Source organism: Mandrillus leucophaeus, unplaced genomic scaffold (genome assembly GCF_000951045.1).
Source record: "Mandrillus leucophaeus isolate KB7577 unplaced genomic scaffold, Mleu.le_1.0 Scaffold730, whole genome shotgun sequence".
Lineage (NCBI taxonomy): Eukaryota > Metazoa > Chordata > Mammalia > Primates > Cercopithecidae > Mandrillus > Mandrillus leucophaeus.
The window spans coordinates 109,634-134,123 of record NW_012107920.1 but is presented as its reverse complement, the minus strand read 5'-3'; the positions used below and the strand labels follow the sequence as shown (position 1 = coordinate 134,123).

Here is a 24,490-nt window from a genome sequence, read left to right as displayed (position 1 = left end):
CTCTGTGGTCCAGGCTGGAGTGCAGTGTGCCATCTCGGCTCACTGTAACCTCTGGCTCCCAGATTGAAGCAATTCTCCTGCCTCAGCCTCTCAAGTAGCTGGGATCACAGGTATGCACCACCACACCTGTTTTTTTTTCTTTTGTATTTTTTTTTTTAGTAGATACAGGTTTCACTATGTTGGCCAGTCTGGTCTTGAACTCCTGACCTCAGGTGATCTACGCCTCAACCTCCTTACTTTTATCTCACCTTTTTTTTTCTTTTAGACAGGGTCCTGCTGTTTCCCAGGATGGAATGCAGTGGCGTAATCATGGCTCACTGTAGCCTCGATCTCCTGGGCTCAATGGATCCTCCCACCTCGGCCTCCCAAGCAGCTGGGACTACACATGCATGCTACCACACCCAGCTACTTTTGTATTTTTTTGTAGAGATGGGGTTTTATCATGTTGTCCAGGCTGGTCTCGAGCTCCTGGGCTCAAGCAATCTGCCTGCCTCAGTCTCTTCAGCTTGCTTTTTAATTTTGTTGATTGTTTTCTTTTCTGTACAGAGCTTTTATTATGATACAGTCCCACTTGCCTATTTTTGGTTCTTTTGCCTTTGTTTTTGGTGTCAAACCACAAAGTCATTGCCAAGACCAATGCCAAGAAGCTTTCCCCCTATGTTTTCTGTGAGAAGTTTTACAGTTTCAGAATTTATATTTAAGTCTTTGATCCATTTTGCTTTGATTTCTGGCCATGGTCTACGATAGGATCCAATTTCCTTCTTTTGCCTGTGGATTTCCAGTTTACACACCACCATTTGTTGAAGAGCCTATCCTTTCCCCATTTTATGTTCTTGGTACCCTTGTCAAAGATCAGTTAATCATAAATGAGTGGGTTTATTTACGGGGTCTCTCTTCTGCTCCATTGGTCTATACATCCATCTTTATGCTACCATGATACTGTTTTGATTACTGTAGCTTTGTAATGTATTTTGAAATTAGGAAGTATGATGCCTCCAGTTTTGTTCTTTTTCAAGACTGCTCTGGCTATTTGGGGTCTTATGTAATTCCATATTAATTTTAGGGTTGTTTTTCTATTTCTGTAAAAAATGTCACTGAGGTTTTAACAGAGATTGCATTGAATCTGTAGACTGCTTTGGGTAGTATGGAGATTTTAACAATATTATTTCTTCCAATCATGAACATGAGATATTTTTCCATTTATTTGTATCTGCTTTAATTTCTTTCATCAGTAAAACTGAAGACTTTCACCTCTTTGGCTAAGTTTATTCCTAAATATTTTATTCTTTTTGATGTTACTGTCAATGGGATTTTCTTAATTTCCTGTGGGATGTATAGAACTGCAACTGATTTCTGTATGTTGGTTTTACATCCACCAACCTTGCTGAATTTGTTTATTAAGAGTTTTTTTTCGGTGGTGTCTTTAGTGTTTTCTATATATAATGCCATGTCATCTGCAGACAATTTTAGTTTTTCTTTTCAGATTTGGATGCTTTTATTTTTCTTCCCTAATTGCTCTGGCTAGGACTTCCAATACTGTGTTGAATAGAAGTGGCAAGAGCAGGCATCCACATCTTGTTCTTGATCTTAGAGGAAAAGGTTCCAGTTTTTCACTGATGAGTATGATGTTAAGCTAAGGGCTTGTCATACATGGCCATATATGGACTTTATTATAATGTTGAAGTACATTCCTTCTATGGTTAATTTTTTGAGTGCTATATCATGAAAGAATGTTGGATTTCATCAAATGCTTTTTCTGCATCTATTGACATGGTCATGATTTTTATCCATTGTTACAATGTGGCATATTATATTTATTGATGTGCATATGGTGAACCATGCCTGCACTCCAGGGATAAATCCCATTTAGGATGTACGATCCTTTTAATGTGCTGTTGAATTTGGTTTGCTAGTATTTGTTGAGGATTTTGGTATCTATGTTCATCAGAGACACTGACCTATAGTTTTGTTAGTGTCCTTATCTGGCTTTGGTATCACAGCAGTGCTAGGCACATAAAATGAGTTTAGAAGCGTTCCCTCTTCCTCAACTTTTTGGAAGAGTTCAAGAAGGACTGACATTAATTCTTCTTCAAATATTTGGTAGAATTCACCTGTGAAGCCATCCAGTCCTGGGTTTTTCTTTTTTGGGGGGAGGTTTTTAAAAATTATGGATTCACTCTCATTTGTTATTCGTCTGATGATATTTTATATTTCCTTCATGATTCAGTTTTGGAAGGTTTATATTTCTAGGGATTTATTTATTCTTCTAGATTATCCAATTTATTGGAAATGAAGGCTCATAGGAGTCTCTTATAGTCTTACTGTATTTCTGTGGCATCAGTTGTAATGTCTCCTCTTTCACTTCTTTGAGACTTTTGTCTTACTCTAAAGGTTTGTCAATTTTGTTTATCTTTTCAAAAAGCAACACCCGGCTTTGTTAGTCTTTACTACTGCTTTTTGTAGTCTGTATTTACTTCTGCTCTAATATTTATTATTTCCTTTCTTCTGCTAACTTTGGGCTTTGAATGTTGTTTTTCTAATTCCTTAGGGTTTAAAGTTAAGTTGTATGAATTTTTTTTTTCTTTTTTTTTTTTCTTGAGATGGAGTCTTGCACTGTCACCTGGGCTGGAGTGCAGTGGTGTGATCTCGGCTCACTGCAACCTCCGCCTCCCAGGTTCAAGCAATTCTCCTGCCTCAGCCTCCCAAGTAGCTGGGGTTACAGGCAACCACCACCACACCCAGCTAATTTTTTGTAGTTTTAGTAGAGACAGGGTTTCACTATGTTGGCCAGGCTGGTCTCAAACTCCTGACCTTGTGATCCGTGTGCCTCTGCCTCCCAAAGTGCTGGGCTTACAGGCGTGAGCCACTGCACCTGGCCTTTTCTTCTTTCTTAACATTTTTTTGCTATAAATTTTCCTTTTAGTATTACTTTTGCCACTTGCTATACGTTTTGGTAAGTTTTTATTTTTATTTGTATCAAAATATTATTTGACTTCCCCCCCCCTTTTTTTTTTTGAGACAGTCTCGCACTGTCGCCCAGGCTGGAGTGCAGTGGCGGGATCGTGGCTCGCTGCAACCTCCGCCTCCCAGGTTCAAGTCATTCTCCTGCCTCAGCCTCCCGAGTAGCTGGGACTACAGGTGTACGCCACCACGTACAGATAATTTTTGCATTTTTAGTAGAGACGGGGTTTCACAATGTTTGGCCAGGATGGTCTCGATCTCTTGACCTTCACCTTTCAAAGTGCTGAGATTACAGGCATGAGCCACTGGCATCCGGTCTTGACTTCCATTTTAATATTATATTAATTGATATTAATATATCAATTATTAATAGATCAATTATATATTAATTAGTATATTGATATTAACATATCATTTATATTAATTAGATATTAATATATCAATCTATATGACTTCCCTTTTAATATTTATTGACTTCCATTTCCACATATTTGTAAATTTTCCTCCTTTTACTGATTTCTAGTTTTATATTATTGTGGTCAGAAAAGATATCTGACATGATTTCAATCTTAAATTTATTAAGACTTGTTTTGTAGCCTAACATGTGATTTATCCTGGAGAATGTTCCATGTGTGCTTGAGAAGAACGTGTATTCTGCTGTTGTTGGATGGAATGTTCTGTATGTATCTGTTAGGTCCATTTGGCCCATAGTTTGGTTAAAATCCAGTGTTTGCTCACTGATTTTCTGTCTAAATGATTTATCCATTGTTGAGAGTGGTGTCTTGATGTCTTCTTTTATTATTATATTGTTGTTTGTTTTTCCCTTCAGGTATGTTAATATTTGCTTTATGTATTTAGGTGCCCTGATACTGGATGCATATATATTTATAATTGTTATGTCTTCCTGACTGACCCTATCATTCTATAATGACTTTGTCTCTTGTGTCAGTTTTTGACTTAAAGTCTATTTTCTAAGATATAAGTATATAACTTCTATACCCAGCACATGGTGGGTTCCTGTTTTTTAATTCATTCAGCCACTCAATAACTTTTGATGATGGAATTTAATCCATTTATATTTAAAGTAATAATAGGTAAAGACTTACTATTGTCATTTTGTTTGTAGTTCTTTCATTCCTTTCTTCTCTTGCTATCTTCCTTTGTGATTTGATGATTTTTTTGTAGTGCTATGTATTTATCTTTTGTGTATCTACTACAGGCATAACTTGGAGATATTGCAGGTTCACTTCCAGACCACTGCGATAAAGTGAATATTGAAATAAAGAAAGTCAAATAATTTTTTGTTTTTCAAGTTAAAAAGCAATATACATACCTTAACTAAAAAATACTTTAATGCTAAAAGATTTTAACAATCACCTGAGTCTTCAGCTAGTTGTAATCTTTGGCTGGTAGAATGTCTTGCCCCAATATCGGATAGCTACTCACTGATCAGGGTGATAGTTGAAGGTTGGAGTGACTGGCAATTTCTTAAAATAAGACAATGAAGTTTGTTGCATCTGCTGATTCTTCTTTTCATGAAAGATCCTCTGTAGCATGCTGTTTAAGAGCTTTTTATCCACAGTAGAGATTGTTTTTACAATTGGACTCTATCCCCTTAAACTCTGCTGCTTCTGTATCAGCTCAGTTTATGGAATATTCTTAAAGCCTTTGTTATAATTTCAACAACATTCACAGCATCTTCATTAGAAGTAGATTCTAATCTCAAAAACCACTTTCTTTGTTCATACACAAAAAGCAACTTCTCATGCATTCCAGTTTTATGATGAGATTGCAGCAATTTAGTCAAACCTTCAGGCTCCACTTCCAATTCTAGTTCTCTTGCAGTTTTTACCACATCTACAGTGACTTCCTCCACTGAAGTCTTGACCCCTCAAATGATCCATGAGTGCTGGAATTCAACCTCTTACAAAGTCCTGTTAATGTTCATATTTTGATCTCCTCCCATGAATCATGAATGTTCTGAATGGCATCTAGAATGGGTGAATCCTCAGTTTACTTTTCCCAAATCTACCAGAGAAATCACTATCTATGGCAGCTATAATCTTATAAAATGTATTCCTTAAATAATAAGACTTGAAAGTCAAAATTACTCTTGGATCCACGGACTGAAGAACAGATGTTGTGTCCGCAAGCATGAAAACAACATGAATCTCCTGGTTCATCTGCATCAGAGCTCTTGAGTGACCATGTACGTTGTCAATGAGATGTAATTTCAAAAGGAACCTTTTTGTAAGCAGTACCTCTCCACAATGGGCTTAAAATAGTCAGTAAATTATGCTGTATACAGATGTGCTATCATCCATGCTTTGTTGTTCCACTTATGGAGCACAGGCAGAGTAGATTTAGCATAATTCTTAAGGGCCCTAGGATTTTTAGAATAGCAAATGAGCATTGGCCTCAACTTAAAGTGACCAGATGCATTAACCTCTAACGAGAGTCAGCCTGTCTTTTGACGCTTTAAAGTCAGGTATTCGCTTGTCTCTAGCTATCAAAGTCCTAGATGGTATCTTCTTGCAATAGAAGGCTGTTTTATCTACACTGAAAAATCTGTTGTTTACTGTAACCACATTCATCAATGACCTTAGCTAGATCTTCTGCAGCTTCCATGACAGCACCTGCTGACTCAGCTTACATTTTTGTGGAGATAACTTTTTTCTTTAAACCTCATGAACCAACCTCTACTAGTTTCAAGCTTTTTCTCCTGCAGCTTCCTTACCTCTCTCAGCCTTCATAGACTTGAACAGCATTAGAGGCTTGCTCTGGATTAGACTTTGGATTAAGGGAATGTTGTGGCTAGTTTCATCTTCTATCCAGACCACCAACACTTTATTAGCAATAAGGCCATTTCCCTTTCTTATCACTCATGTGATAGATGGAGTAGCACTTAGACTTTCTTTCAAAAACTTTTTCTTTGCATTCACAACTTGCCTGTTTGGTACAAGAGGCCTAGTTTTTGGCCTATCTGGGCTCTTGAAATGCCTTCCTTATGAAGCTTAATCATTTCTAGCTTTTGACTTGGAGTGAGAGACGTGGGACTCTTCCTTTCACTTAGCAATTAGAGGTCATTGTAGAGTTACTAATAGGCCTAATTTTTTCTTTCTTTTCTGAGACAGGGTCTTGCTCTGTTGCCCAGGCTGCAGTGCAGTGGTGTAATCACAGCTCACTGCAGCCCTGATTTCCCAGGTTCAAGTGATCTTCCCACCTCAGCCTCCCAAGTAGATGGGAACACAGGTGCACACCACTATGCCCAGCTAATTTTAAAATATTATGTAGGAATGGGGGTCTATGTTCCCCAGGCTGGTCTTGAACTCCTGTGTTCAAGTGATCTTCCTGCTGCTGAGATTACAGGTGTGGGCAACTGTGAATGGCCAACTGGCCTAATTTCAATATTATTGTCTTAGGGATTTGGGCGGCTCAATGTGAGGGCAAGAAATGGGGGAAGGGCCGGTCAGTAGTCAGAACACACACAAAATTTATAATTAAATTAGATATTTTCTATAGGTGTGGTTCGTGGGGTGCCAAAATGATTACAATAGTAACATCAAAGATTACTGACAATAGATCACATCAGATATAACAAGAGTGGGCTCAGTGTGGTGGCTTACACCTGTAATCCAAGCACTCTGGGAAGCCAAGGTGAGGATCTCTTTAGCCCAGGAGTTGAGGTTGCCATTAGCCATGATCATGCCACTGCACTCCAGCCTGGGTGTCAGAGTAAGACACTGTTTCTAAAAAATGACGACAATGACGACGACGACGACAACAACGACAACAACAAAGGTATAATAAGAAACACAATGTGAGCACATGATACTGGACAAATGGTGCCAATATAGTTGCTTGATGCAGGGTTGCCACAACCTTAATTTGTAAAAAACAAAAAACACAATACCTGTGAAGTGCAATAAAGTGAAGCATAATAAAACAAGGTATGCCTGTACATGTTTTTGCTTTATGATTACCATCCAGCTTACATAAATGATCTTATACATATAATAGTGCATTTTAAGATAACAATATAATTGTATGCAAAAACTGTACATATTTACTCCTGCATATTTTGCTATTGATGTTCTAATTTACATATTTTAATATTACATATCCACCAATTAATTATAGGAGTTATTCTTCATACTGTTGGCTTTTTCTTTTTTTGAGACAGAGTCTTGCTCTGTTGCCCAGGCTGGAGGGCAGTGGCATGATCTCGGCTCACTGCAACCTCTGCCTCCCAGGTTCAAGTGATTCTCCTGCCTCAGTCTCCCAAGTAGCTGGGTTTACAGGTACCCGCTACCATGCCCGACTAGTTTTTGTATTTTTAGTAGAGACAAGGTTTCACTATGTTGGCCAGGCTGGTCTTGAACTCCTGACCTTAGGTGATTCGCCTGCTTTGGCCTCCCAAAGTGCTGGGATTACAGGTGTGAGCCATGGTGTCCGGCCTAATCCTGTTGGCTTTTAACATTTATACCAGAGTTACAGTGATTTATTAATCAGTAGTACAACGTTAGAGTATTTTCTATTTGTTTATGTATTCACTAGTGAGTTTTTTACTGTCATGTGCTTTGTGTTATTTATTGTTCCTCTGTTTCATATTGAAGAACTCCCATTGGTATTTCTTGTAAGGCAGTTCTAGTAATGATAAACTCCTTTAGCTTTTGTTTATCTGGTAAAATCTTTCTCTCCATTTTTGGGGGATAGCTTTGCTAGGCATACTATTTTTGGTTGACAGTTTTTTTTTTCTTTTCTTTCAGCACTTATCTCACTTACTTTTTGTCTTTGATTTTTGACAATTTGATTATAATATGTGTTGGTTTCATCCTGTTTGGTATTCTTTGACCTTCACATTTCCCTCACCAGATTTGGGAAATTTTCACTCATTGTTTCTTGAAACAGCTGTCTGCTCCTTTTCTACTTCTGTGACGTCCATTGCTTATCTTTGCTTGATTGAGTTCTATAGCTTCACTCCTTTTCATTCTTTTTATTTTGTTCTGCTACCTTGATAATTTCAAATGATCTGTTTTCAAGTTCACTGATTCTTTCTTCTGCTTGATCAAGTCAGCTGCTTGTTGAACTCCTGTAGTGAATTTTTCAGTTCAGTTACTGTATTCTTTCTTTTTTTTGTTTCTTTTTAATTGTTTCTTTGTTAACATCCTTACTTTGCTCATGTATTCTTTTCCTGATTTAATTTAGTTTCCTACCAGTGTTTTCATGTAACTCAGTGAGCTTCTTTAACAGGATTAATGTAAATTCTTTGTAGGTAATTAATACATCCACTTTTTTTTAATTGGTTACTAAAGAACTATTTTCTTCCTTAGATTGTGTCATGTTTTCTTGATTTTCCATGTTTATTGTATGGCTGCATTGTTGTCTGTGACTTTGAAGAAACAGTACTTTTTCCAGTCTCACAGAGTACTGTTTGCTGTAGGGGACACCCACCCATTTCCCTTTATTCCTAGCTGTCACAGGCATCCAGGCTCTGCCAGTCCTTTAGTACGTGGCATGAACTGAGATGGAAATCAGCCCTTTGCATACCATACTGAAAGGCTAGAGACAAGGCTCCCTTCATTTCCCTCCTAAAGGGAAAGACTCTGTTCTGAGCCTTTTCCCAAACTTGCAGAACAGTGCCAGCTGTAGAGGCCATTCACCCTTCTTTCCTTCTCAGTTGTTCCAGGCATCTGGGCGCTATCAGTTTTTCAGCACCGGATATGAGGTGAGACAGAAATTGGCAAGAATGCACTAAGATGCCAGGAGGCCAGATGGCCAAGTGCACGCTCCATTCTTTCCTTTCCCAATGTGGGAGAAATCATGGGTGATCCTCTTGGCTCTGAACTAAGCTAGTCTGGGGGAGAAGCTGATGTGGGCAAAGTGAATTTGCTCTCCTTACCTATCATGGTGTGGATTTTCTCAGTTACGTATGTGGCTGGGGTGCTACAACTTATTAAATGGATTCTGCATTTCTTATAAAGATATTTTAGTAGGAGTGTTGTTATTTATTTTTTTGAAACGGAGTCTTGCTCTGTTGCCCAGGCTGGAGTGCAATGGCACGACCCTGGCTCACTGTAACCTCCACATCCCGGGTTCAAGCAATTCTGCCTCAGCCTCCCAAGTAGCTGGGACTACAGGCATGCACCACTATGCCCGGCTAATTTTTGTACTTTTAGTAGAAATGGGGTTTCACCAAGTTGGCCAGGCTGGTCTTGAACTCCTGACCTTGTGATCCACCTGCCTTGGCCTCCCAAAGTGCTGGGATTACAGGTGTGAGCCACCATGCCTGGCCCAAGTATTGTTATCTTGATGTTTCTATGGGAGAGCAAAGGCTAGGACTTCCTACCCTCTGTCAGCTTGCCCTCATGACAGGATTTTTAATTATGTGAAAAAATGCATGATCTAATCAATGAAAAAAGGAATAAAACCATACACAGACTGTTATTCCAATTTTGCAGAAGGATGCATCACATTTTACCAGTGATCATATCTGGTGGACTTTTTTTTTCTTTGTAATTTTCAAGCTCTCTATTATTATAAGCACACATTACTTAAGAATTCAGAAAAAAATGTTAAATTTGATTTACAGAGCCTCTAAGTTCATAAGAACTTAATTTACTTTAAAATCATTAAAAAAATTAAGAAACTGCATTACAGTAAAACTTAACAAGTTAATGTAAAGATTCTCTCTGGAATAGTTCCAGCAATACAATAATTTAAAAATGTTCTAGCAGTGTTAGAAATATGCCATTCAGGCCGGGCGCGGTGGCTCAGGCCTGTAATGCCAGCACTTTGGGAGGCCGAGACGGGCGGATCACGAGGTCAGGAGATCGAGACCATCCTGGCTAACACGGTGAAACCCCGTCTCTACTAAAAAATACAAAAAACTAGCCGGGCGAGGTGGCGGGCGCCTGTAGTCCCAGCTACTCGGGAGGCTGAGGCAGGAGAATGGCGTAAACCTGGGAGGCGGCGCTTGCAGTGAGGTGAGATCTGGCCACTGCACTCCAGCCTGGGCGACAGAGCGAGACTCTGTCTCAAAAAAAAAAAAAAAAGAAATATGCCATTCAAAGGAAACTGAAAAAAATTCTCATTGCAGCAACAAAATGGTAATAATCCCTTTACAGTATGGTACACAACACATGCACAAACTTTTCCTACATATGTAATGAGAGATATACTTTTAAAGCCAGAAGATTTGTGGGATTATCAAATTAATTCCTCTCCTGTTGTAGACAAAGAAATGGAAGTGACCTGTTTCAGACTACAACACTAGTTAAAGTACAGCAAGGTAGAGAACTGAGGTTTTAATTTCCACTTAGTGATGCTTCTTATAATTAAACCAGGTGCTTGAATACAATGGTTTTATTCAAGTGATAGGAAAAATTATAACTCACATATTTTAGAGCAGTATAGGATGAACATTTGCAAAAAACACTTTTAGGTACTTATTTTTCAATTCAAAATGAAAATTTATTAAGTGCTATGGAAAACAATAATTTAAAAGTTAGAAAAAACAAAAAAAAATGACAACTCAAGGGCAGCTTTCAAACGTATGGTGTTGAAACTAGATTATAGACCACATGGTAAAGCCACGAAAACTGCATGTAGCCTCCAAGTGGCTCACTGTTTCAGATGGTAAAAAAGAGACTGAAAAGAACATCTAGGCAGCAATACTGGAACAGAACCTACTGGGCTGTGGTAATAAACAGATGCCTCATTTTGAGGCCAGGAGACTATACCAGTAATAAATAAGGGAATTATGCTACATAATCCTTTTAATTAAGGTGAACTCAGTAACCTGGGTTTAAATTATTTACTCATTCATTTATTTATTGTTGAATAGCAAGTGAACTAAAGAAATCAACAGGGTTATTTCCTGCAGAATGTCACAAATAACACTTGCTTAAAAAGACATGTAACAAAAAACACTGGAAAAATATTACAGTTGGCTGGAAAGTTTCTTCAATGTACTTTGATTCCCATGGTAATACTGATAGGCTATAACCTATTTACTAGTCCCTATGTAAATCCTAAAATGTGTTGTGAAATATCACAAAGTCATAAACAGTGCTTGATAATCTTTCTAAAGCATGCAAAAGGCCATATACTATCATCAAAAGAGAATGAATTTCTTCTACTTAATTTTGTCCTTCTTTAACAGTATTTTAAAGTAATGAGTTCCAGATCTAGAGCTAAAGCACATCCTTAAGCACTTATAACTTAGAAACAGCCTACACACCGCTCTCCTACAATTTGCTTATTTAATTACTAAAATATGCATATTGTGTGCCAATGACATGAAAAGTTATGGTGGTTAAGTTCTAAATATCTGTGGGCTTATTAGATTCTTGGAATAGAAATAAAGGTTTTAAAAACAAGCTTGTTTTTAAAAATTAGATGATACCAAGGAATTACTGATAACTCTGTTAGGGTATCAATGGTATTGCAGAAATGTCCATTACATAGAATGGACATAATTTTCAGACCTGCATACTTTAGTAAGGTAATATGGCAATGATATCTGGGATTTGCTTTAAAATACTTCAGTAAACAAGAAAGCGGCTGGGCGCCGTGGCTCACGCCTGTAATCCCAGCACTTTGGGAGGCCGAGGCGGGCGGATCACGAGGTCAGGAGATCGAGACCAACCTGGCTAACACAGTGAAACTCTGTCTCTAATGAAAATACAAAAAATTAGCTGGGCATGGTGGCAGGCGCCTGTAGTCCCAGCTACTCAGGAGGCTGAGGCAGGAGAATGGTGTGAACCCAGGAGGTAGAGCTTGCAGTGAGCCGAGATTGCACCACTGTACTCCAGCCTGGGGAACAGAGCGAAATTCCGTCTAAAAAAAAAAAAAAGGCAAGCAAGCAAACGTGGTAAAATCTTCAAATTACTGAATCTGGGTGATGGTATTAATGGGGGTTCATGTGTCTAGTTTTTGTGTGTCTTAAAAATTTCACAAGTAAAATTAGAAAACAAGGCAGTCACTTCTCTAATTGTGTAACCCTAATAATTTCACTTAATTACTCTGTGCTTCAGTTTTACCATCTGTAAAATAGAAATAATAAAGAAGCCTAACTCCTAGAGTTGCTGAATACTGCTGTTAATATAGGAAAGCTAGCTTAGGATTTTAGGGGATGTCAAGAACACATCCACTCAGCCCTCTGAAGCATGGCACTATGAATGGGCATTACCCAGCCCTGTGACCCTGGTGGTGACTCCTGTGGTCTAGGTGTGGATTCTAACAGGACATTGGTATGAAGGTGGGTGGCTTGAGAAGGTGGGGTTAAGATCAAAGACTCTTGCCTCAGGTTACTATGTTTCCTCTTCTTTTCCTTGAACAAAAATTGTCCTTTTGAGGTTTTGAAAAGTAGGTTTCATTTTTGAAGTTACCAGCAACAGTTGAGTAACAAACCAGATTAAAAGGTAGCCCAACTCTGGCCCTTATTTCCTCCCTTTTTTTGGTTTAACTTAAGGAGTACACGTGATGAGCATCTGCATGGAAAAACATAATTACCTTGGTCTAGTGTCACAGGTGATTAGACCACTGATTTGGATGCAAAGAGAGGAAAAAATCCACATAGGGAATACCATCGGCTTCTTCCTTTCTGCTCAGCCCTACCACATATGGACTTCATATGAGTCCACAGCTAATATGAAGGTTAGACCTAGGCAAATTTCAGGGAGTCATGAGTTTATATGAAGCAGAAAAGTGAAAGAGAAAAAAGAAGAAAAATGAAAATTTCAGGTGACCACAGTAACGAAGACCAGGAAGTTTCTGGGGGCAATTACACAGACTAAGCCAAATTTATATAACATGATATGAACAGAGCACTGCTGTACAAGTGCTTGGTGGTAAAGGAGTTAAACACCAAAGTAAGTTATGTTTTCAGATAATAAACTGTATCTAAACCCTAGCTTTTTTTTGAGTACAAATCTCACACACACACACACACACACAAACACACACGAGTAAGAACAACCAAAAAGCAGAACAATATTTTTAGATGTATTTAGGGAAAAGCAACTAGAAGGGCATTGTAATGTTAGAACATCATATCTAACTTTTTGTACTTTATTCCACTTCTAGAAAACCTCCAGCTAAAAATAAATACAGACCAGGCACAGTGGCTCACGCCTGTAATCTCCGCACTTCGCGAGGCTGAGGCAGGTGGACTGCCTGAGCTCAGGAGTTCGAGATCGCCCTCGGCAACATGGTGAAACTCTGTCTTTACTAAAAACACAAAAATTAGTCGGCCTTGGTGACATGCGCCTGTAGTCTCAGCTACTCAGGAGACTGAGGCAGGAGAATTGCTTGAACCCGGGAGGCGGAGGTTGCAGTGAGCCAATATTGCGCCACTGTGTTCCAGCCTGGGCGACAGAGCTAGACTCTATCTCCAATAAAATAATAAAACAAAAAACAAAGTAAGTACAGAATCAGACTACTCATGATTTCTGTTGCTCACACCCTGGTCTAAGCCACCATTACTTCTTGCCTGGATTACTGCAACAATCTCCTAACTCTGCTTATTGCTTCCACTCTTGCCCTACTACAAGCTATTCCTAACACATTATAGACAGACTGATCCTTTTGAAACGTCAGATCACATCACTGTCTTGGCTCAAAACCCTCTGATGGCACCTCATCTAAGAGTATAAGTCAAAGTCCTTACAAGAGTCTCACAAATACCTACAGATTTCCATATCACCTTCCCCCTTACCTGGCTGACCTCTTCGATATTTCATTGCTTTCCGTGCTGTGTCTTTTTCTTTTTTCACCCTTCATAAGAATTTATTACCAGGTAGAGTGTAAAACAATGAAGCTTCTAAATGGTGACATAAGAGAATATCTTTTTGACTTTGCAGATATTTTTCTAACAAAGTTTTTATTTCAATAGAACACAAAAATCTCTACCAATAAAGGAACAAAATGATAAACTGGAATTTTTAAAATTAAGAACTTCTAAATATTAAAAAATGCTTAAGGCTTGCGTGGTGGCTCACGCCTGTAATCCTAGCACTTTGGGAAGCCGAGGCGGGTGGACTACAAGGTCAGGAGTTTGAGACCAGCCTGGCCAACATAGTGAAACCCTGTCTCCACTAAAAATACAAAAATTAGCTGGGTGTGGTGGCACATGCCTACAGTCCCAGTTACTTGGGAGGATGAGGCAGGACAATTACTTAAACCTGGGAAGCGGAGGTTGCAGTGAGCCGAGACCACAGCATTGCACTCCAGCCTGGGTGACAGAGTGAGATCCCATCTCAGAAAAAAAAAAAAAAAAAAAAAAGAGCTTAATATAATTAAAGACAGAATTTTGTAATAACTACAACTATCAAAGGACTCATTTAGGACATATAAAAAGTTACCGGAAAAATACAAATTAAAAGTACAATGTAATACACTTGAAATTAAAAACACTGACACTTGCTAACACGTTAGCAAGACTGGAAAAACTGGAACTCATATATATTACTGATGAGAGTATCAAATAGACAACTCATTTTGAAAAGTTTTTCGGTTATTTCTACTAAAGCTGAGCATATGTATATGTTAGGATCCAGAAATTTCATTCCTAGTTATAAGTCCAATATGAATGACTACATTAATGCACTAAAAAGAAGTACACAAGTATGTATATAGATAGCAGCAATGATCTACAAAAACTGGGAACAATTCATATGTCCATCAGCAATACAATAAATTACGGTCTACTCATCAATAAAAATTAATGAACAACTATTATTTTGAGGTCTCAGACATACAACATTGAGCAAAAGAGGTCAGACTCTAAAGATAACATACTGTATAATCTCACTTATATGAAGTCCAAAAACAGGTAAAACTAACCCACAGTGTTAGAAGTCAGGATAATGGCTACCTTTGAAGTAAGGGAGTGGTAACTGGTAGGGGGCACAAAGGGAACTTCTAGGGCTCTAGCAATGTTCTATTTCTCTTTAAAAAATTACAACAACTTTTATTTTAGAATCAGGGGGTACATGTACAGGTTTGTTACAAAGGTATATTGTGTAATGCTGAGGTCTGAGGTAAAATTGAATCCATCACCCAGGTAGTGAGCATAGTATCCAACTGTTACCCTGCTGCCTCCCTCTCCACTCCTGTATTCCCCAGTGTCTACCGTTCCTATTTTTATAACTATGTGTACTCAGTGTTTAGCTCCTACTTGTAAGTGAGAACGTGTGGTATTTGGTTTTCTGTTTCTGTGTTAGCTTAGGATAATGGTTTTCACCATGCTGTCTTTAAAACATGCCAGTCGTACTTCCACTACAGAGCTACTCCACTTAGTGCTACTTCTGTCTGGAATCACTTGCTCCAAAGAGACACACGGCTTGCTCCCTCCCTGCCTTCAAATACCACTTCAGCAGTTGAGACCCTCTTTAGCTTCCCTATTTTAAATAGCAACACTCCTAAGTCCACCATTCCCATCTCCCTTCACTGCTTTATATTTCTTTGTAGCATATATTACCAACTGAGATACTATAATTTCACTTAATGTGTTTTCTGTCTTCTTTTCCATAAGAAAAAGCTCTATGATGGCAGGGCCTTTTGATTATCGCTATATCTCCAAATACTAAAACAGGGTCTGGCATTCAAAAATATTTGTTGAATAGTATATTTACCTTAGTTCACAACAAAAATTAGTCTATTTAGCTACATCTTACACATCACAAATTTAGGGGGCAGACCAGTTTTCAGTTACATTATACATAAGGAATCCCTCTAAAACAATATATTTTCCCAGAAAACTAAAAATCCCCTTCTCAATTATTTCTTTGATGTAGTATATAGTACCAGCGGAAAACCGAAAAATGCAGCTACCTTATATTAGAGTTAATATAGCTAAGTCAAATTAGCTGTAGAAACAGAAAATAGAAACAAACAACTTAAGTCTGTATGTTAAGGCTGGGTGTGGTGACTCAGGCCTGTAATCCCAGCACTTTGGGAGGCCAAGGCAGGCCGATCATGAGTTTGGTAGATAGAGACCATCCTGGCCAATATGGTGAAACCCCATCTCTACTAAAAATACAAAAATTAGCTGGGCGTGGTGGCGCGTGCCTGTAATCCCCGCCACTTGGGAGGCTGAGGCAGGAGAATCACTTCAACCTGGGAGTGGGAGGTGGACGTGAGCCGAGATCGTGCCACCGCACTCTAGCCTGGTGACAGTGAGACTCCATCTCAAAAAAAAGTTTATTAAAATTCCACTGAAACGAGATATCTTATTTTCTGTGCTGCACAAGAATTTCCTTATGAATTAAACAACCATCACAATTTTTTATTGTCTTATTCTTCGTCTCGGACTCCTGTTGGGACTGTTTAGCACAATTGTGACCCAACGCTTGAGATTTCAGACCTGATGACCTTGTTCTCTCTTCTGTGGGTCAGAATTGGGGAACTTCATCTACGGTAGTAAATGTTGGTAAGTTTCTTTTCATTCCAGAGGATCCAAAATTATTTCTTTAATACATAGGAACAATAGAAAAATGCAAACTGCAGCCACCTTAGAGTTATTACAGCTAAGAAGAATTAAGTTATGGAAACATAAAAGAACATGGTTCTTTAAAAAGATGCTCTTAAAAACATTAAAATCTTTTCCAATGCCATAAAAGAGATCATGACATATTTTTTTTTCCTTTTTTAAATTAATAAAAGCTAAAATAATCCCCCATCATTGCATGAAATTATCTCAGGCTGGTTCTATTCTCCTTAGTCCACTTTCAGTATCATGTTTTAACATCCACATTATACTCTTTTAATAACATTATTTCCTTTCCTCACAAATGCTAATGCTCATAGCCAAATCAAATGAACACAAATAATTTAGAGATGTGTTGTCCAGTAGAGTTTTCTATGGATGGAAGTGTTCTATTCTATGTTGTACAATATACTAGTCACTAGCCACATGTGACTACTGAGCACTCGAAATGTGGCTAGTGCAACTAATGGGATCTTTAATTTTATTTATTTAAAATTTAAATAGCTATCTGTAGCTACTGGCTGCCATATCTGACAGTATAACATTAGAATCTAGAAATAAGTCACTGGCCTACAACAGTATTCCTTATTAGCTTTATTAGGACCCGTTAACCAGAAGTTATTTCTCAGAACTTACAATTCCATCTCAGAATTGCCATTCCCCAATCTAAGAATAACTACCATCCCCAAATCCCAAAGATTACACACAAAAGGTATATTTAAATAAAACGAACACTTAAGGTTGTTATTTAACACGCTATTAAAAGATAATTTTAACAGTAATAAGGACAAGAAAATCGAGTGAGAAAGAAATGATGAAAAAATATTGTTTTTTCCTTTTCTTTTACTACTCATATCCAACTGTTAAGTACTCTGGGCTATACTTCCAAAATCCATCCGCTTTTTTTCATCTCTCCTGTCTCCACTGTAGTTCAAGCTACCATCATCTCTTGCTTAGATTACAGCAAAAGCTTCCCAACCTGTCTCCCTACTTTCTCTCTTGGTCCTTAAGTCGCTCATAAAATGGCCAGGGTGATTGTCTTAAAATACAAATGATATCACATTATTCTTGTCCTTAAAATTTTTTTCAGTGACTTCTTCTATGCTTAGAATATATTCCAAACTTCATTAAATAAGCCTACCTAAACCCAATCCTTCCTTCCTTCTGCTTCTCAGAACTCATCATGGCACCATTTTCATTCTCACTTGCCACAGCCCTCTCACACTTTCTTTTCTACTGCTCGAACAGACCAAAGATTTGTCTGGCTAAAGACCTTCGTGCTTACTGTTTCTTGTGTGTGGAATGCTATTTGCTCAGATCTTCAGATGGGCAACTCTTGTCACTCATGTTGCAGCTCAAATATCCTTCTCAAAAAAGGTTTCCCCTGACACTTTACCTAATGTTGCCACCTAGTCACTATTACATCCTTCTGTTTTATTTTCAGATTTTATTTTCACAACCTGAAATAATCTTTCTTTCTTTTGTCTACTTGTTTCTTTCTTTCTTCCTCCTTTAGAATGACTCTATGAGAACAGGAAGCATGTCTTCCCTGCTTGGCACACAGTACGCTCTCAATAATTGGAGGAAAAAAACCATAGATTTTCTACAACTATCATTTTAGCTCCTAAATAAACTGATCGAGTTTGGTGAACTCTCCCAAGGCTGCCTCAGAACTAACAAATTAAAATGGAGATGTTTAATCATTCCACTCAAAAGTTGCTTAACAGCCTCATTTAACACAGTCAAAAAATTTTAACTTTTTTTTCCCTTGAGTTTTAACCTATTCCATCTATCAGTTGCCAATACAGCTGTGGAATAAAAAGTCCTAAAACCTCTCAAAACAGCCTTCCAGGAGGTTAGTTTCTTTAGCCTTCCTTCTCAATAACTTTGAGGCTATCCCTAAGGAAACTTTTTGTCAGTTTTTAGGTAAGGAGTCTGCTGGGAATGCAGTGCTACAGGAAACTAATTCTTGAGCAGGGCAGATTGGTCACAGGGCCAGTATATTTTAATATATTTATTCTGTAAATCGGCTTTTTAAAGTAAATAATGAAACAAAGTAAGCTCTCAGAAATGAAACATTGTTATACATATTTATTATGCTACCACAGGAGAAATATTTCAAGAAAAATAAGGCTAAAAATTGTTGGAGATAACACCTTCAAGGCATTTTCTACCATCTTAGGTAGTAATCTGAAATGTCCAAAGAATTTTTAACTCATTTTAAAATGCATTTTTAGGCAGGGCACAGGGGATAACACCTGCAATCTGGGAGGCAGAAGTGGGTTGATCATATGAGGTCAGGCATTACAGACCAGCCTGGGCAACACAGTGAGACCCTGTCTTTACACAAAATTAAAAAAAAATATACCAGCCAGGCATAGTGGTGCATGCCTGTAGTCCTAGCTACTAAGGAGGCTGGGGTGGGTGGATCATTTGAGCCCAGGCATTTGAGGCTGCAGTGAGCTATGATCATGATTGCTCCGAGCTATGATCATGATTGCTCCATCCTGAGTCACAGAGCAAGATTCTGTCTCAGAATATTTTTAAATGGTTTTATTATTGTTTCCTGGTAGGAAACAACACAAAGGTAAGATTCTCCTTCACTGCGCCTGCTAAATCAACAAGACCCAAATCTAAGCATTATTAATAGATCCTGTTTTACTTACAAGGTATATAAGCAGACAGAGTCGTGAAATGGTCAATTTATATACAAGCAGTTAGAGCTATACCCAGAATATTAAAAAGAAAATCAATCTTATACAAAATTTCTCAGGTCTGTTACAATATGCATTCTTTTTTTTAAATTTTTTGAGATGGAGTCTGGCTCTGTCACCCAGGATGGGGTGCACTAGCATGATCTCCACTCACTGCAACTTCCGCCTCCCGAGTTCAAGCGATTCTACTGCCTCAGCTTCCTGAGTAGCTGGGATTACAGGTGTGCACTGCCACACCCGGTTAATTTTTGTATTTTTAATAGAGATGGGGTTTTGCCACGTTGACTAGGCTGGTTTGAACTCGACCTCAAGTGATCCACCCGCCTCGGCCTCCCAAAGTGCTGGCATTACAGGTGTGAGCCACCACCCCTGGCCAACAACACGAATTCTTAAAAAAAAAAAAAAAAAAAAGTAGTGACCCCTAATAGCATTTCACCCAAGAAGAGTTTATGTAAAACATTTATACAGCCCATAAAAGCACAAACCAGATGAAGACAATGTGCCTGTGGCTATTGTTCAGGTATTTTTAGTGACTGAGTCCATTACCTATTATCATAAATCTCACCATGAACTCGTTTTTCCTAAGGAGTCTGAAATACAGCATTTCAATGGGCAGTACTCAACCTGACAACTGGTTTAAATGCTAAAAATGCATTTATAGATTTGTTGTTTTGCACTTCTAGGTACGATTTCTTATAGAATGACTGCAGAAGAAATTCAGCCTATGTGACCTAAAATACAGTTGAATAAGTACTTACTACCTTTCTGTTCTTACTTTTCATGAAGAAGACAGGTATCCTAGTGCCCTGTAGAGAAGCAATTTCCGAAACGTGAAGGACTGTGTTTTACCCTCAAAGAGGCACTTCTGCACCTTCTTTATCCTTATTAGTTGTTCCTAAAACCTAAGATACAGGTATGGCAACTATAATCACTGTGAGAATACATGTACATATATAACCCGGGAATCAAGCAAAACAAAACACCAATTGTCCTCTCTGAAGATCAGTACCCTTGAAAAGTTCCCACAATTCAAGTTTATACTTTCAGTTATTTTCCTGAGGGACATGAAAATAACTGGAACAAAACAAAATAACAGTCTGAATTGTATGAACTGTATAAAGGAATTCAGCACAAAGCCTGGAAGCAGAATGCTTATGATCTGGTATGATTCACACCCCCTCTTTTCTACTTATAGAATGGCAGAGATCATAAAGCAAAACCATTGTAAATTTAACTCGGAATATAAAGAGCAATGTCAAATGTCCCAAGTCTATAGTTTAAGGATTATAGAAAGAAATAATAGGCTTTACCAGTCACTGAATAAACAACCTGGTTTAAAACATTTTCGGATTTGTTAAAATTTAAAGGAAACTAGTCCTATTTATGGATTTAATATTCATATTAACTTTTCCAATATCACTGGAGTATCTCAAAACACTTTCAACAATAAAGATGAGATTAACTTATTTCCAAACATATGAATAGAATTTTTAAAAACTCTTTGATGTATCACTAGTACAAACAACATGCAATTACACTACACTTTAATTTGAGACACACAGAATGAATATGCTACCAAAGCAGCACGACATACAGCACCATGCTAATAGTAGATGACAAGCAAACCTTAAAATTAGGGATGACAGGTGTGATGTTTTTGCATAGGAGCGATAGCTGACCCAGAAAGGCAGGCATGGGTGGCCTTAGAGAGAAGCAGATTGGGATGCTAATAAAAATTGTAGGGGTAAGGAAGAGAAGGACAGGAGAATTAAGCTACAAAGATGTGAAATACCTCCATTTTGCCTATGTGTTATCCACCCATCCAACCAACCAGTTATTAAAATACTAAAAAGGAACTAGACACTGCTCAAGGCTTGTTCTTACTTGGGTCAAAGGCACATACATTGTTTGGATGGTTGCATAAAAATGCAATTTGATCTCAGTACAGAAAAATCTAATTGGTACTCACTCACTGAATTCACCCTCAACCTTGGTCTCATTAGTAAGTGCTCACTGACTGCAACTTCGCAACTTTTAGGTCAGTTGGTCCTCTAGCCATACATTCAACTCTGAGAAAGTCTCTAACCTAATCAAGACCTGTTTTTAGCTTCAATGGCCTCTCCTGCCAGATAAAACCAAAGTAACGAAATGGAATGTCTTGTGAAAAGCTGGGGAAACACACACAGGCAACTGGAATAATGGAGCCATATCCCAGATACAACTTGGAGCTATATGCTTATCTCTTGACTTCTGGATTAAGACACAGAATAATGGTGCATATACATATATATAACCTTATATCTATATATCAATATATATCTCCTAGCATTAAACCACGGACTGCTTTTAACCTTGTTCAACATAATGTTCAGTATATTTACTGCAAAAGGACACACTTTTGGAGAAAACCAATGTCGTACAGCAATGTGCAAATCACTTGATCCTATAAAGGGTCAGTTTCCTTTCTATAAAACAGGGATATTAATCATTGCCCTGCCTTACAGTGTCACTGAGAGGCTCAAATAACACAGTGAATGTGAAACTGCTGAAGTGTTTTTACTATGTAAGGTGCTCCTTTTGTGAACTTCTAAACTTTCTTCTAATAAGAGTTTTACTCTAAGGTTCTTTAGAATATCCATATACAGAAGATCTAAATTAATAGGGTTTTGGAAGTGGCGATGGAGAAAAATGACGATTGGAAGGGATACTGGGTCAGAACATAAGGTGTTGGTTCCAGAATTACAGGGAAGTCCTGATGCAAAACCAGAAGAGTTATGTGCTTACCCTTTGCAGACCCTGGCCAACTCCCTCGCTGCCCGCCCCCCTCCTCCGCCCGACTGTTACTTTTAAGTGAACTACTGGGGACAAGTTGAGTGTGGGGGTGTACGGGGAGGGTCTTTCAACCCTGAAGATCAACTTCTTCCCCAATCCCTTTAACAAACACTCCTCCTTCTCTTCCGGCCTTGTTCAGTTAGCCGAAACTATTTCTGGTAAGAAAACGGCTGTTACAAAATTTCTTTTAGGCAGCGTCCTATGAGTACTCCTTCCCCCACAACGAACTATTTCTAACAGATTCAGAGTCAGAAAATCGTGTTATGTGTATGTTTTGTTTCTTCCAAGGCTCACCCACAGGCCTCACCCTCCCAGCCTTAACTCTCCCATCTATAAAATGAAAAATGACGGCGCCTGTCAGCTCCATCCCACGGCCACCGAGAGGATGAATGACTGCCTAGAAGGCGCCAGAAGTGGTGTCTGTTAAACACCCAGTCCACCACTGTTTATAAAGTATCGTGATGAGTCCCGTTATGCCCTTCCGCTCAAGGAAACCGCCTGGTTAGAACCAACACTCTCCGTCACTGAAGAAGGCAACGCAGAAGTTGGCCGGGTGCGTATTACGCACAGAATCTGTGTCGGGGTGCGGGAACGGAGCCACCCCCGTTACAGGGCGGGGCGGGGCTCACGACATGCCTACCTGTTGTTCCGGATGCTGACCAGGACGCAAAGCACCAGCTCCAAGTAGGTGCGCAGCACTTCCAGCCAACGAGCAGAGAGCTGCAGGGCCTCGACTTCCTCCCCTCCAGTCCCGGTGTCCGCGCCACCTCCGTCTCCTGGGCCGCCGCCGCTCAGGTAGTTCTCCGCGGCGAATTCAACACGCAGCTCCCGCACGAACCAGCCGCACTTGCGCATGAGGAATTCCAGCCGAGGCTGCTCCGCGGGCGAGACGCGGAGGCAGATGCGGAGCTGGGGCCAGAGGGCCGGATAGAAGAGGCACTCACGCCAGTGCGAGCAGGAGGCCGAGGCCCGCAGCCGGTCGGGCGCCGGCAGAAAGGAGAAGATGTGCACGATCAGCTCGCTGGGCAGCGACGCAGCGCCCGCCGCCTGCCCGCACAGAGCCATCCGGCCCCGTCGCCGGGTGCCGGCTTCCGGCCGCCCCCGCAGTACCCGGAGCAGCCCCCGCAGCCGTCGCAGCTGCTGCAGCCGCAGCCGCCGCCACCGCGCCACCCGGGCGGCCCCGGCTCGGGTTCGAGCTCCCGGCGGTCGGGGCTGCGGCACTGACAAGAACAACAACATCAATGACAAGGAAGAAGGGGGCGGAACCGTCGTGGGTCTCGGCGGAACCAACTAGAGCACAAGTTGTGGAGAGGGGGAAAGGCCTCTGCGGGCGTGGCCTGCCGGAGCCAGCCTCTGTCCTCTCAAACTCTACTCACGTGCGTCCGAGGCTGGCACACTGAATAACTGCAATGCCCTCCCTCCTAAAGTTCAGTGGCCCGGAAGCCTCAAGGCATACTGTAAGGGAAAGGCAGCCCTCCCTGCGCCAGTCGGGGGAGACAGAGAAGTGGTAGGAGCTGAGCTTGACGTCGCCTCAGGTGGGAGGAGTCCGGCGCGCACCGGCGCGACTTCCGGAAGAGGGGAGCGCCCGATTGCCTGTAGGGACGGGAGACGTGGCACGTGATCTCTGACGCACGCAGGCCGCGGGGCGGGGCGGCACTGGGCGGGGTGGAACCAGCACTTGGCGCCCCTTACGCCTTAGGGCGGCCGCTGCGCCCAGTCACATACGTAAGTCGGTGAATTTTGGCGCTTCCTGGATGGAGGTGGCGGTACTCTGGCTTATTGCGAGAGGTCGTCACGCTTCTCTGTAAAACGTTTCTCAGTTTGGGCTGAGGACCCTGAGCCAAAGTGGCGGCATGCAGGGTCTTTCTCGGCCATCCCACCTGCCCAAAGTAGGGTTAAGAATTCCTGAGATTGCGCCGCTGAGAGGGAGCAGGCGGATGGGCTGGCTAACCCCGGCGGGCTCTGCGGGGAGGGGCGGCGTGGGGCGTGGCAGAGGCCGCGAGTGGACCTGCCCCGTCGGTCAGACCACGAAGGTGGACTTTCGCGCACTCGCTAGTGTGTGGGGAAGCAGTGAGGACAGCGTCACCCTTTGGATTCAAAGGGAGAGAAAAAAAATTGGCAAATGGTTCTGAGATCCGCAGGTTGTTACCAGCCTCTTCTCCAGGGCATGAGGAGGGGTCTCTGTTCCCAGGGCTGAGATTTAAGGCTCTTATTGAAGAGAAGTTCACAGTGATGACAGAGCTTTGATTTTCTTCTTCTTCTTTTCTTTTTTCTTTTTTGCCTGTTACCCCTAACTTAGGTTGTCTAAATCATGTCCCTAACTTCACCACAGCCTACCTGCGAAGTAAACTCTGGTTGCAAAGAGTGGTGAAGTCAGAAAGGATTAAGTGACTTTATGTAATAATCGAGGGTTGCTGCTTTAGGGAGGCTGCCTCTTTATGTAATAATTGAGGGTTGCTTTAGGGAGGCTGTGATTTTGGAACAGCCTGGT

At 40.3% G+C, this 24,490-nt stretch overlaps 1 protein-coding gene across 1 annotated transcript in view; it reads right to left on the bottom strand.

Moving 5' to 3' along the window:
* The window catches only part of FBXO33 (F-box protein 33), a 32,390-nt gene extending 8,815 nt beyond the window's left edge, over positions 1 to 23,575 (bottom strand). The window contains exon 1 of the mRNA XM_011965618.1: positions 22,640 to 23,575. Coding sequence (XP_011821008.1) covers positions 22,640 to 23,238 — 599 coding nt within the window. The 5' untranslated portion in view covers positions 23,239 to 23,575. The remainder of the gene's footprint in view (positions 1 to 22,639) is intronic.
* Positions 23,576 to 24,490: the final 915 nt, after the last annotated feature.